At 37.3% G+C, this 15,233-nt stretch overlaps 1 protein-coding gene across 6 annotated transcripts in view; it reads right to left on the bottom strand.

Annotated features, from left to right (window-relative positions):
• SLC10A7 (solute carrier family 10 member 7) overlaps window positions 1-15,233 on the bottom strand; it is a 148,176-nt gene that overhangs the window by 90,546 nt on the left and 42,397 nt on the right. For 4 of the 6 annotated variants that reach the window (XR_010429961.1, XR_010429962.1, XM_064651719.1 and 1 more), the window contains one exon: window positions 7,521-7,559. The exons of the other annotated variants lie outside the window; for them this stretch is intronic. Coding sequence is in view for 2 of the 4 variants with exons in the window: in XM_064651719.1 (XP_064507789.1) it covers window positions 7,521-7,559 (39 nt within the window). In the remaining 2 variants the exon portion in view is untranslated. The remainder of the gene's footprint in view (window positions 1-7,520; window positions 7,560-15,233) is intronic. 6 annotated transcript variants of the gene reach the window in all.

A 15,233-nucleotide genomic window follows, 5' to 3' on the forward strand; every position in this document is an offset into this window, starting at 1 on the left:
TAGCCCAAAACAAGTATATTCTTTTGACAAAAATATTATATTTTCACAGTAAAGAGGACCATGATTTTGGTAATTATGACATAAGTAATCTTAGACAACAAACTGATTTTATGCTAAAACTGTGTATCAGCACAGATTTGATTTACATACTAATCCAACAAATCACCTGATTATTTAATATTAAACACTTATATTTCCTTCTCTAGATGTTCTCCAAATGATAGTTACCAAAATGTAAATCTCTTTTTGTTCTGTAATTCATTTGCTTTCATTTAAAATGGAATCAAGTTTGTTATAAATTTCCAGTATTCGATCTCAATTAACAAGAGAGATGACTGTACCATAGTCACATAGGCACTTTCATTTCCAGTTTCCCCACACTGTGATCAGAAGAAAAGTGCCAGATCATAAAATTTAGGGTACTTTGAATGCCCAGTCTCAGCTCCTGAAACTTCACTCCCTTGTACTTTGGGTGACGAACAGACTGGAAGAATAAAGTTGCTTCAGTTCTCACTCTCTCTTTTCAAATTGCAACAAACACCCCGAATTCTGCCTCCAAATTTCCTCCAGCAACTTCCACTTTTGCTGCTTGTTTTACTAACTCAAGAAATGCCACTGGCACATACACCCTCAGCTCTTCCTTACCCTAAGAGCCTGTTAATCCATAAAAACAGCAATGATGAGTTAGGATTCAATGTACTTTCTGGAAAGCTATCACCAAGTACCACGCCAAGCAAGAGCACTAGATGGGGTTGCTGACCCAAAATGTAGGTGCAAGAAAAAAATTCTGTTTACTGATAGCTGTCATAAGGGGAAGTGGAAAAAGCAGAAAAGTGGAGAAAGCAGCATACCCAAATATATTTACCTTTAGGGACATAGTAGTTCATTATTTTTGGGCTGCGAAGATAATACGACGAGATACATTTAATGGCCTACTTATTGCTACCTTTAAACAAACTTTTTTTGGCAGAACTGGCTGCTTGGTCCCATAAGACCAAGCAAGATGAATTAAATGATCAGCAGCAAAAGCTAATGGGAAAACTAAGAAAGCCCTAAGCCCAGCTACAGCCCACATAATTTATATATATTCGACAGCTAATGGTTTTATTTTTTGTTATTATGTAGATTTCAATGCATTTTCCTCTTAGCCACTGGAAAAGAAATTCAGGGACTAATCACCGGCCTTCTAGAGGACACACTTTTTTGAGTACTTGACAGCACATTTTCTTTCCTCCTGGTTACTGTTACCTACCCTCCTTCTCCCTAACATTTCAAAGAAAACCACCAGCAGTGTTGTTATTTGTTTACTGGCTCTCAGTCTGCTCTGGTTGACCGTGTAAATCCCTACTGACTTAATTGGTCTTTTCAAATCGACTGTGGCAGAGAGATCACACAGTAGGTGTTATAATACTCAGATTTCCAGTTATCCTCCCTACCCAATTTCTCTCAATCCCTTGGGAGCAAGATCTCATTTACTTCTCTTTGAGTGTCACACTTTTACACTTACTCTGTTTTTTGTTTGTTCGGGTTTTTTTTAATTTTAAAGGCATTCAGCATTCCTCGTAGACAAGCAAGGTTTTATTTACTTAGCAAAAAATTCTCTATCTTATTCTAACTGCCACCCACTCTGTCAATTTGGCTTAGAGAAAGAGAGAGAAGATCCATGAACAAATATTGGGATAGGTGTACATGCCTGGTCATCCCTCAAAACAAGTATCCGTGTCAAGGTCTTTTTTTAAGCTCATGCTAAGGGGTCTCTTCCACAGTGAGCTTTGTTACTCTCCCTTGCTTGCACCAAAATACTACAAACTAATTCAAACTCAGGTATTAAACCAAGCATGCTACAAACTGGAAGCACAAGTACACAAGGCCTATGTGTTTTGAAAAGTTACTTGGCAAACCTGGAAACAATGCCCAACCTTAGACTGAGATTTAGGATCGAGATGCAGAAATCAGAATGAGGATGTTAAATAATGACAAGAGAACCAAGCACCAGCCACGAAATAAGAAAAAGTTACAGTAAGGCAACACGAGTGGCTCCCAAGATTATTTAAATTCCATGGAATATAAACTATCCCAGCCAGGTTCATAATATCTGGTCCAAAGGCTTGCTCCTGCTGAGATGTGCCACTCCCACTCAGGCAAAATCCCATCCTTCAAGGATGAGGTGGCTTCCCAAGTGGCTGATTAAGGGAGAACTTGCTCAGGACTTTGAGAACTACCCAAAACAAATTCAGAGCACAGACCAGCAGCACCACTGTACTGCTTCACAGAGGAAGAGGAGACCACTTCCAAGAGTGAGGTGGCACACCATAAAGCAGCTCCACTTTGAAATTAAACAAGACTGAATTTAGAATTCAGCACCTGTTGTGAACAGACTTCCTGGCAATATTTTCTTGTAAACAGCTAGCACAGTAAAAAGGGAATCCCAGATGACTGTTCTGCCCGTTTTCCTACTGAAAGACACAATTAAGAGGTAACAAAGGGGTATACAAACATTTGCCTGATTTTAGAATAATATTTACAATGTTTGTGCTAGAAATAATTACATCAGATAAGAATATTTATCCTTGAAATATCTAAAATAAAAAAGTGATAATAAAAAAAAAAATAAACCTAAGCCATTCAACATCCATTAAGGTAAAATAAAGTAAATAAATTCAGCCAATTGGTTATTTCCATATGGTTGGATTTCTTTAAATAGTAATGAAATCATTGCTAAAAAATCCATTGTTATTAAAATAAAAAAGTTGGCTCAGCCTACCAAAATTAGATTTGTAAGTTGCTGGTCATTCCCATAATTAAATCTGTGTCACAAATTTGCAAGAAAAATGGACACTATGACTAATGCATTTACTTGCTGCACTAGTGCTGTCAGGCTGTGTAAATCATTATGCCTGCTAAAGCAGACTAGATAAGAATTCCATACATTTTCATTAACTGACTAAGCTTTGTGTATATGTGAGAAGCTACCATTCCTATTCTCTGCTTGCTTTAGCTTTCATTTGGAAGACAAGGTAAATAAAAACACTAGCCTTGATCTGATTAGCCACGTGGCTGCTCCAAAAATTGAGGTTTTTTAACAATATGAATCAGCTCTATCCTCTCTGAAAGACAGTAAGATAAAAGAACAAACCCACATATACTTAGTTTGGACAAAGGAGATTAATGGAATGATGGGCACCTGAAACAGGTTTCTCCCTTCAGACTGAGTTAATGTAGGCTGGACACATACCTTATTTCATCTAATATATTTCAACAGAGAAAGCAAAGCTAACCCAAGACAGCACTGGAGGAAGTTTCAACCAACACTTTGATTTTTCAGATGCCCTTTGTGCTGTTTGCTCAGGAGTGCAATGGTAACCAGAGCAAGTCCCCCAAATCCTCTCTTTTCCTCTTGATTTTCTGTCACCACAGACCTTTAGATCTTGGTTACAGTTCTTTGCTTAAGGTCAAACTGATGGCTGTTCCTTTCACACTTACTGTTCATAACCTCAAGGCACCAAAGAATCAGATAACACTGACTCACATCACAAGCTGGATATTCTCATAGATTTCCAAGCCCGCTGTCTCAAGGAAAAGGGAGATTAACAACAGGTAGAAAGAGATTAGACAAGACTAGTCTAGTCTAGTAGTGCAGAGCATTTTGTGAGGACATACTGTTCTGGACTTCAGGCCCTCTCCTTCCTCCATGCACCTGGCATTGTATTGTCACTACAAACTCATAGTAGCTCTCAACCAAGAAAGCATCTCCACTTCAATGCAAGAACAGCCTCAATGACAGGTTATGCCTTGGTGAACAAAGTCACAGTTGCTGCCACTCAGGCAAACACCACGGAACAACCATCAGCACAGCATGTTTTGCAGTCTCCTGCCTATTGCTCTGTGGTTTGAATAATAACAAGCATTTGTTTTTATCTTTCAGAAGCAGAACAGAAATGCTTAGGAAGCATGATAATGCACACAATGTTAAGAATCTCAGCAGACTTATATTTAACATCCCAGGTAATTTCTTTAGCTTTTAGGTGCAAAAGCATCCTCTCCTACAAATGGAAGCAGTTACCTCAGTGCTCTCTATCTCAGCAGATCTAAGCACACATTTGTGTGCAACCTTGTGATAACCAGCCAGCCAGTATTAGTAAAACTCTATCAGATTTTATTAAAACATCATTAAGAGGAAAAGCTGAAATCACTTATTATGTTACACAATTATTGTAAACCAAACTGTTTAAACGAGGGGAGGAGATAATGATATTAACTACCCAACTCCAAGCAATCCTCTGTGGTATGAGTCTAAATATTCTCTTGGCTGAAATTTATGTAAATTGAATTCATCTATCGTTAGTTATTACTAATCTAGCTATATAAAAACACTTTTCTGTAACAATTAGTTCATTCAAACACTGTGTTTTAATTAGACCTGGGACATTATTAAGCTAAGTCAATAAAATAAATACGTACAGTATCATTCCATGCATTGTTTTTTCTGCATATTTATATGAATATGGGCTTTGGTGAAGTTTAAAAGGAATTAATTTAGGGTTGGTTGGTAGTTTTTGTAAATCTCTGTACTGGTGAAAACACCTCCAGATGCTTAATCTAAGTGTATTTCTGCTCATTAAGACATATTTGGCATTTCTACATTTTGCATATCACAATGTGTTCCATTTCATCTGAATAAGTTCATCCCAGTATAATTCTAACATTATGCTGAGCCTTTTCCTGCAGACATTTTGTTCTACAACTCAATTTAACTTCTCAAGGACCATTTCCTACTCTTAAGGGAAAAAAAAAAGGGGCAGGGGGTGCAGGAAGAGTAAACAGCACATCTTTCAGCCCCTTTAAATCAGCCTGTTTCACACTGTCATACACAGGCACTGCCCCACAGGGCATAGTTGAAAACAGACAACACACTATCCTGGCTTTGTCAGGGCTGCCCCCAAGTGCAGCAACCTGTCCGTGTGCTACACATTGTAAACAGGAACATAAGAAATATTTCAGCCTTGCCAGGATCACAGCCTTCCAAATTATCTCCAGGACACGTGTAACTGTAAGGGTATGGTCACAAAGCTATATAACTGCATCTAAGCCTATCCACATACTGCTCATCATCAGACACTGGTTGAAAAAACGCAAATGTGATTTAGATTCATCATGAATTACAGATGTAATAAGGGTTTGGCTACAGGTGGTGAACCTAAGTTAGGTACCAATATAAACTGATGGATTTTCAACACCACCACCACAACTAGGACTTTCTGTTATCTCCTCAGAAACAAGCCAATTATTTTTACATTTTATAGAACACTTTTGACTTCAAACCAGTGTGTGTGTATGTACATACACAGGCACACACACACATATATTTTTAATGCTTTGCCAGTTTTTCAACAGAAAACTTACTTTGTAAGTGACCACATGCTAGTGTTCCACATCTGGAGCCACTCAATTAAAGGCCATGTAGATCTACAGCACTGTGAAACTGATAAACAACTCTGACTACTTATTACAGTCCCACTGCATTTTCAGTCATAAGGTTTATCCTTTCGTAGTTGAAAAAGTTTCTAAGAACAAAGCTTTCAGTGAACATATTTGGACTCGATGATCTCGGAGGTCTTTTCCAACCCAATCGATTCTATGATTCTATATTTGTGATCTGTTTTCTGTCATAAATACATATTCCCTACATAACCATGATTTCAAACTAGAATACCACAACAAGAATTTAAGTGTGCAGACATATTTGTGACTTAATGGTGGCCAGTGTCTGTACAATTTTATTTTTGAAAAATCAGTAACTAGAAAAAGATGAGCCGGTACTGTGGTTTCATTCTATCTGATATTTCATATTTTTGAAAAGTCTTGCCTGGAAATTTTTTTAAGAAGAATGTTTACTGTAATGCTGCTCCAGGATTTCCAAAAAGATATGAAGTGAATGAAAAGTGAAGTGAGGTAATTACATGTAAGCAGAACTTTCCAATAATCGTGAACTAAGATCAAAATCAGAAGTATTGCATGAACACATGAACTAGCTCAGCTTCTTTCACTGAGATTTCTTCAAAGAGCTAAAAACAGGTACTTGAAATTAAAAACCTATCTCTGTTGCTTTACTAGGAGCCAGTACTGTAGTCAGATGCAGTGCAGCCTAAATTCTTTTTTTAAGTCAAAAGGCATCTCCTAATGTCAGCTGAACTGAGCCTTTGGGTATTCACGCAAACCTCTTGAACTGAAAGCCAAGGACAGCAGAGAAACTGGAGCTCTTGCCAAGCAACGAGGGAAAATATCACGCACACACACAGACTCAAGAGCTGCTCCAACACTGGGATTCCACAGTTTGAGGCAGAAAAAGCCTTCTTCCCACTGGAGGAGGAGATTATAGGTGACAAAAAGGACAAGTACTTGGGAATTGATATTTTAAAAATGTGAATGGTCACCTATACCAAAAAAAACTTACATCCACCCTCCTAACTTTAACCTGGTTCCTCAAAAAAGCAGCAGCACAATAACTTCAAAATGCCACGTGACTTTCTCTCTTGGCAGTAGAGCTTTTCATACTTAAAATCCTAAATGCCAGCTTTTCATTAAAAAAAAAAAATTAGTTATTTTGTACTTGCAGTTTTGATTTTAATTTCCTAATTTGAATTCTTTAGTCATTATTCATTTTATACATCACAATCCTCCTTCTGGGGACACAAGACTGGAATCCCAGACACTTCTAAACGTGTAAATTTTAGTAAATAAGAACAAATTCAATTATTAGCTGCCTAAATAAATTTAAAAATCAGTCATAGTAGCTTGCCAACATATAAAATAATTTTTTATTTAATATTCATGAGTATCTCTCTAAACAACACGTCAATAAAAGAAATCTATTCTTTCTTTCTTCATAGGTACATTTAGTGTTCTTTACAGTGTCCTTCCTAAATGTTTGTAGACCATGAGGACCGCAAATACTGCTTTTGCTTTTTAAAAAAACAGTTATATTTCCAGCTGGATTGATTGCTTTCCCATATCCAGCTATTTTAGTGTGTTCCTCAGAGACACTGAGTAGCTCCACTGACAGTAAAATATGCTAAACAAATGACAAGTCACTGAGTAAATTAGCATCTACTCTCTGATCAGCTGGGTCATGTTTTCTTTTCAAAATCCATGGCCTCTTGATAGAAAATAATGAGTATTTGATGGGCCTTATTAGAAAAATCAATATATTGATGCCCATGTCTGAAACATCTGCATATAAATAGATACTGTTAACCCATTAAGGAGAAAATTAAGATGTGTTTACACATTATTAATTTACCATGAGCAGAGACAATTTATTCACTATTTTTCTCAAGAAAAGAAATTGTAATATCTGTATTTAATGGCATGGTGACATAAACTGAAAGATGTTTCAAATTTTTTTTGCCATTTGAATGGTAGAATTCCACCAACAACCATGTGAGAAAAATACAAACACACCAATAATACTGTTAAAAATAAGACTATTAAAGCACTTCTGTAAATACTGTATTACTTACCAAAAAACTTCCAAAAGCGGAATTAAATATAGCAGCTGCCTGAAGAATAAAAAGAAAGATAAATATCACCACTGGTAAAATAGCTACAGTACAAGAACAAAATGTTATTCCCCCGCCCAACAAGCTATCAGATTCTCCAAATACACACACACAGAGACCATTAGGCAGTTAGCCACTGCTTAAAAAATTGCCAGTGGCCTGTAACTTATGAAGACTGATAGGTTCTAGTTTATGCATTCATAAATAATGTGCTGAAATGGACAAAAGCAGGAGGAGAAGAAAATCCTTGCCGACAGACTGAAGAGGAATATCCACAAGAACTAAGAATATTACAGAGAAGCTTGGTCTCACTGCTTTTGCTCTAATTTGCCAGGAACATTTTTATATACTGACATATTAATTGAAATAAGCATAATCTGATTTAACTAAAATGCTGCATTTTCATACACTTTTAACAATCTTCATGAGGCAAACAAACTAATTTAATAGTTCATCATTAAAGTATTCACAGAGATAGAGAAGTTTTTGTACTTTGACCAACAAATTTAAAATAGAAACACCAAAAAACCCAGCAAAAAAAACCCACAACCACAATGACCCCATATTTCTGAGGCCAAAATGTCACTACTTTATAACACCATAGTCTTTTAAAATAAGAAAATAAACAATTCTGATACTGACTTTATAAGTGTTTGTGCTTACCTAAATATCCAGGAAATATATGGTAGCAGTATTATTTCTTAATATGAATTCATTAAATTCCAGGAAGTTAAAACTTGAGTCTTGCATAGCTTTCCCCAATTACCAAGAAAGAACAGAAACTCTTGTATGGCAGCCAGTCTGATGATGAAAAGCCACATAGCAAAGATAAGAGGAAAGGGAGGAGGGAAATGTACCATTTACGTGCCGACTTAGAGCAGAGTCAAATTAATCACCCTGGACACTTCCAGCCACAGATTAATAACAAGTGGATGCTAGTGAGTTTAGCAAGTTTGAATAAAGTCCAAAATCAGGGTAGGAGCCGTAGCTGAACCTGCCTTCTGCTCCATAAGAGGATGCAATGAAAATGAATGGGTAATGAGATCCTTGGCTCTAGAGAGCTTAGCTTTCTTATTCAAGTTCATAATTAATTCAAAGCTTTGATAATTTCATTAGATTCCTCCTCTGCTGGCCCTATCAATAAAAGATGGCACTGGACCACGGCTCCTCAGTGGCCCAAATACAAAAACAAATGCAGACTGGGAAACCTTCGCTGACTTGCTTAATGACAGGGACAATGGCATATGGCACCCCATGTTGCAGAGGGAGCATCTGAATAGATACAGCTAAATAAAACATCATAGTTGACAGTTGTAAACTACAGCAACATATTTTAACACTTCTTTCTCATCAGCATTTCTTTTTTGAACATAAAAAAAAGAGGCACAAGTCCAAACAGCTTCTCTTGCCAGAGATCATAGCTTTAAGGAAGAGTGAGTAGTTTAAACAACAATTCTTCAACAAGTGTGAATTAAATCAGGATTTTCTACCTGTAATTGAAGCTGTGCAGCTGATACTTTCATGTAGCAAGGCAGAGACACATTACAATCATCCACACAAGCCTAGAGCATGACTACCAATCCTGATTTGAGATACAACTAGAGAGATGACATTTTTTACTTAAAACAGGCTGCGATTCCACTTCCAGGAGAAATTCTGTACCTGGAAAGGTATTAAGGAGAGATACTAGATGGTTCTACAGTGGTGATACTAGGTGGTAATATTTTGGCCATCATCAACCTTTTTCTTTCTTCCTTCCTGATCCATCTAGAATATTTCTGGAATTTTTAAGTATTCTCAAGCATGTAACACATACTAAGACAACAACCTTGGACAAATTTTATGCTTCAGTTATTCAGCCTGTCACGTGTAAAAGTTCATGACTGGTTCAGGGGTAAACTAGTTTGCAATTTCTAATTCCTTTTCTCTAAAGTGTCAGAAATTATCCATAGCAGATGATTAAGTGCTCATTACAGGCAAAAGAAAAGAAAAAAAAATCAGGAAGACTGCAAAATAAGCTATAGCCATTTATTTGGCTCAGTGAGGGAGAACTTACACATGTCATTTACTCTATCTGCAGTTCTCTTTATGAATATTTCCCCTGCAAAATAAACTTAGAAGTAAATTTTTCTCATAATCGCAAACCTGGGGCTTATATCTGTGATTCTGGTTCAGCTTAAACAAACTGGTAGTAAACTGAATCAACTGCTCCAATTTGTAATTAAACATACCTAGTAGCATGACCCTGTAGAATTTAAACACTTTTGTGCTTCCAACTCCCTTCTATCAAGAGGGATACATACCTCACAGGGCATTGTCAAAATTAATTCACTCCTTAAAAAGCACTCTAAAATCCTTAGAGGGATGATACAAGTAAACATTAATGCTGACACATGATACAGCCAAGCTCTTAATTTTCTATTTGAAACATTTATTAGTCACTATTATTGTATAACTTTTTTTTTAGTGTTTGCTCTTTTTGTGCTTCAACAGATATCAGGTTATCTGCAGTCTGCTTAAATGAAACAATGAAACATGAAAACATTTACGTGTCTTTATAATACTCCAAGTTCAGATCTGCATATGTTTGCAAACCATTCACTGCAGTTACCACTAATAAGAGGGAGAGTTCTTTACAAAATCAATAGCAAGATCCTTTCAAAAGGTAAATGCACAGCCATGTATTGAAATGTAAGGTCAGATCGCATTCAAAAGCAGCAGTACTAATAACTCGACAAATTATTCAAGCTTTTATCAACTCAGAGGCGTGGCTGGGAGTCAGTGCCAGTATTCCTAACAGGGCAAGTGCAGAAGAGCATGTACAGCCCCACTTGAGCTTACAGTAGTACACAACTAGCTCCACTAAACAACAAACTTACTTATCATTAGGCAGGTACAATTTCAGTCAACTCTGTTTTCTCAAGCCCAGTGCCACCCACACATTCTCATGGTGTCTATTTCCAGAAAGGACTGGCTGTCACTTCCTGGAGCACTTCCAAGTAGGAAGTGACCAGGCCACCTCTGAAGGACACTTATCTGGCAGTAGTGGGCAGCAACTTTCCTTCTCTCACACCCAAGTCTAACACAAAGCTTCAGCCCTCTCTCATCTTATCCTGGAATACATATGTATGGAAAACACTGTTAAGATTTGTAATAGTGACGGCAAAAAGATCCAAGATAGTCCCCACAGCAACAACGGCCAGGAAGAGATGAAAAAAAAGCAAAGCCACAATCAGGAGGCTGAGCACTTCCCCTCAGCTGTGTACCCAAATGCAGCAGAAGTACACACATGTGACTGAACAGCAAATCAAACAAGCATGTCTAGGTTTTGATAGCATTAAATACAGAATACATTCTGAACTCTGTTCCTTTGCCTTTTACTTAGTATCAAACTAAAGTATCTTGGAATTTATTGGACTAGAATATCTTTTGATAATAATGCAGCCTGACTACTTTAAAGAAAATTTACACTGGCAGCATTTGGAACACCTGGGTCAAACCCCAACATTTTATCATTATCAGCAGGATTCGAATGAAATTGTTGAGTTGATACTCAACTGGAATTTCCTCTGCTGCAGAGTACAGAGAAACAACAGTGCCTCCCTCATAGCTTTGTATGTGGACCATATTAAAAGAAGTAAAAGACTTTTTTGCCAAAATGTATATATTGTTTTACCACTAAAATATTTGGTTCTAGAGTGTCACCTGGCAGCCTTTAGGGAGACAACTGTCCCTACACTTCCCCCCAGGAACCCCATGGCTGGGGGAGCACATGCTATGCACAGTAGGGTCTATCTGGCCCTGAATGGTCCCTGCTCTGTGGAAAGGTTATTTCAGGGCCAAGGCCAAAGAGGCAGAGTAATGAAGCTAATTATTGTAAAATTTAATGCAACTACTTCTCATATTTGACAGGGAGAAGAACGAAAAGCAAGAAAGAAAAGCAAGAAAGAAAAGCAAGAAAGAAAAGCAAGAAAGAAAAGCAAGAAAGAAAAGCAAGAAAGAAAAGCAAGAAAGAAAAGCAAGAAAGAAAAGCAAGAAAGAAAAGCAAGAAAGAAAAGCAAGAAAGAAAAGCAAGAAAGAAAAGCAAGAAAGAAAAGCAAGAAAGAAAAGCAAGAAAGAAAAGCAAGAAAGAAAAGCAAGAAAGAAAAGCAAGAAAGAAAAGCAAGAAAGAAAAGCAAGAAAGAAAAGCAAGAAAGAAAAGCAAGAAAGAAAAGCAAGAAAGAAAAGCAAGAAAGAAAAGCAAGAAAGAAAAGCAAGAAAGAAAAGCAAGAAAGAAAAGCAAGAAAGAAAAGCAAGAAAGAAAAGCAAGAAAGAAAAGCAAGAAAGAAAAGCAAGAAAGAAAAGCAAGAAAGAAAAGCAAGAAAGAAAAGCAAGAAAGAAAAGCAAGAAAGAAAAGCAAGAAAGAAAAGCAAGAAAGAAAAGCAAGAAAGAAAAGCAAAAGAAGAACAAACCTAAGAAAATGATGGAAATGGTTTGACTGAACAGTACAGAAACAGAAATTTTATCTACCCAAAGAGATCAGTGTAGTTCAAGAAGGTGGAAGAAGAAGGCAGGACATCAGCAGTAGCTTGAATGAGTTGGCAGAGTCCCTTTAAACAACTCCTTCAATCTCCTATTTAAAAATAAAATCTCATGTGAGTGTTACCACAGCTCATGTCTTAACTGCTGTTTCCAATAATAAGATGTTACAGCTCTGTAGAAAGCTATTTGCCACAACACTGTTACTGCAAACAGAATATAAATATACCTAATAAGGTTTAATCTGTGTTGCTGTTCATAACTATTCATCTGAGTTCAGACAGGGAAAAAAATATATATATATTCAAGTTCCTGGTTTCGAGCACTAAATTGAATCAGGTGTCCTCTTCTCTTAAGAAAATTAAGTTGCTTTTGTGCAAGAGTGTTTTAATGAGAACAGAGCCTGCCGACATTGATAAATGGGAATGACACCAGAGAGAGCATGTAAGCAGGACAATATGTGCATGTTACAGTCTTACAGGCTATTTTTCACTGACTATCCTGAATGACTTCGCTGTTTCTTAAGGGGCCTATTAATCTCAAATTTAGTTATTACACAACGTTTATTTGAACATATATTCTGTGGATGATGACAGTTAATAAAGGAAATCTTTTACAAGCTGTATTTTTACATATTGTTCCAACTGCAGCTCCCAGTCATTCCACTGTATTGATGGAATAACCTAGTTATGATGCAGCTTTAAAAAAGGCACATATATTCAGATTCCTTTCTAAGCATATGGGGACTCTTAAATAACTGTTAAAATGCATATAAAAATCCTGCTACAGCATGGCAAAAATGAAAGAGGCAGTGTTAACTGCTCAACAAAATCTCTAGCTGCCCAATTGTCCCCTCAAAGGCAAAGCACATGCCTTTTTAACAATCCAACATCATCTTTGAGAAACAAATAAGGTCTAGTTTTGACTCTTGGAGATGTATATACGCTCCTCATTGAATTCAGCAGAAGTTGAAGTATGCATCTTACACATGAATCTGGCCCATGTGTATATGTGATAGGGCACCTCAACAGCGGTATTTCATTTAAAACAAATCAAACCAAACCAAAAAAGAAAAAAAAAACACAAACCCACCAAAAAAACCCCAAACCAACAACCAATCACACACATCCCAAACCAAAACCACAAAAAAACCAATCCCTCCAAAACCCAACAAACCCAAGAAAAACCCCACAAAACAACCAAAAACTCCCAGATTTTGATAACAACTGAATTTTGACTCCAAATAAATTTTATAAAAAAAAAATGTAAGCTGATGTTCAGAAAGTCTCTTATAAAAATATTGACTTATTTTAGCGGCATACAAAAGTAAATAACCTTATCCTCTTAAAAAACAAAACTATGACAAAATCCACACCACACACACAAAAAACCTACACCCACCAACCAAGGAACTTCCAAAACACCAACAAAAAAAAATGATCAAAGCATAGAGGGGATTATGATTTTATCCATTACCATGTCACCCATGGTCCAACACAATTTGTTGACTGGGAAAAAGATATCACCTAATTCCCAACTCCCCTCTAGAGCTGTGCTGACAAAACGAAAACATTTCTGTATTTCAACCATGTCCAATAACCATCAGTTTTATGGAAATGGCACAGAAAAGGCACCAGAAGATAAAAACAGAATAACTAATGTATTGTTTGCATTTCAGCAGGGGAACATCATCCAGAGAACGATGCCCTCTAAAACGCTCGTTGAGCCACCCAAAGCTGCGCACGCTACGGATTTGTTCCGGGCTGGCAGATGTTGCCATGGCCGGAGTAGAAGTTCATGCTGCTTCAGCCAGGAACAGAATTCTGACACAAGCAGTGCATGGAAACAAGCTGGGGCCTCCACTGGCAGAGAGTTATTGCCTTCTACACCTTACTAGCCAAGTTCTTTCTGTTGAAAATCAGCCTTTCACTACCCCATTTTTGTAGTTCCTCATACCCGTCACTGCCTGTTGGTAATAATATTCATAAATACAAAAACATCTATCAAGGGGATGTCAAAAGGAAAGCTTTTTGAACACACTTATTTAGTTTATTTAGTGGTTCTTTCCATTGAAGGATTTCTCTGTTTCACTGACAGTGTCAGCAATATTGAGACAGAAAAAGAAAACTACCCTGGCTTGCCTTCCTTTGGTCAGAAATGGTACCTTCTCTCTACTGAGAGCAACTGGAACAACTCCAGGGAATTCTGGAGTGTCAGCATGGTATTTCTCACTCAGAGGCAGCAGGAGATGAAGACTAAGAACTAGGAAAGTATACACATTCACTTTTTTTTCCAGAGAGTAAAACTAGAATGCAAACATTTGCTAACAATTCAGATGGAGAAGATGAGTCATTCAGATCTCAGGAACATTTATGTGTCGCTACAAATTTCCACCAATACTAATATAGAGACTAGTAACAGAAAATGCATGTTGAACAAAGGTTGGAAAGCAACACTTTGTTGCTTTGTATGGCTGGATCATTTTACTTGAAATTACTTATATAACTGAGCTGAATGAAAACAAAAGTCTTTGTTATCGGTATCAGAAAGATCACAAGAACGAAGCCAAGAAGAAAGAACCTCTTTCAAGTGTTGGAATGTCCATTTTCACATTGAAAGAACCAAGATTTGGTCTCAGGTACAGAAGAGACGAGGTGATTCATGGGACATAATGCACTGTGCCTGACTAGCCCAGATCACCAGCTGTTCAGTGCTGTTGCTTTTGTTCACAGTTTCTTTGCTTTATCCTAAATGGCACAGATCTACCCATACCAGACACTTATGTGGCTGTGTAGCATACAAAACTTGTGCAATGCTCAAAAGACTTAGCAGGGGTAAAGGCCTATGTAGGTTGTATTCGGAAACACAAACATAGGCAACACACATTTTGCAAACTCTCATTTATTCCTTCAGGATGCCAAGGGGAAAAGAGATGACTTTTTTCAATCAACCACGGTCCATTTCCTTTTGATGATGAGAAGGGCTGTAAGCACAGACAGCCACCAATACTCTCACCTTGTCCTTGTGTGACAGTCCTTCACCAGCCATACCCCAAGCCCAGCAGTACCCTGAAGCTGATGTTCCTGTCCCCCCATCCAGCTGCAGTACAAAAACACAAAATCACACTCACAAGACACAGTGCCTTCCACTGTTGGT

This window comes from Pseudopipra pipra, chromosome 4 (genome assembly GCF_036250125.1).
Source record: "Pseudopipra pipra isolate bDixPip1 chromosome 4, bDixPip1.hap1, whole genome shotgun sequence".
Lineage (NCBI taxonomy): Eukaryota > Metazoa > Chordata > Aves > Passeriformes > Pipridae > Pseudopipra > Pseudopipra pipra.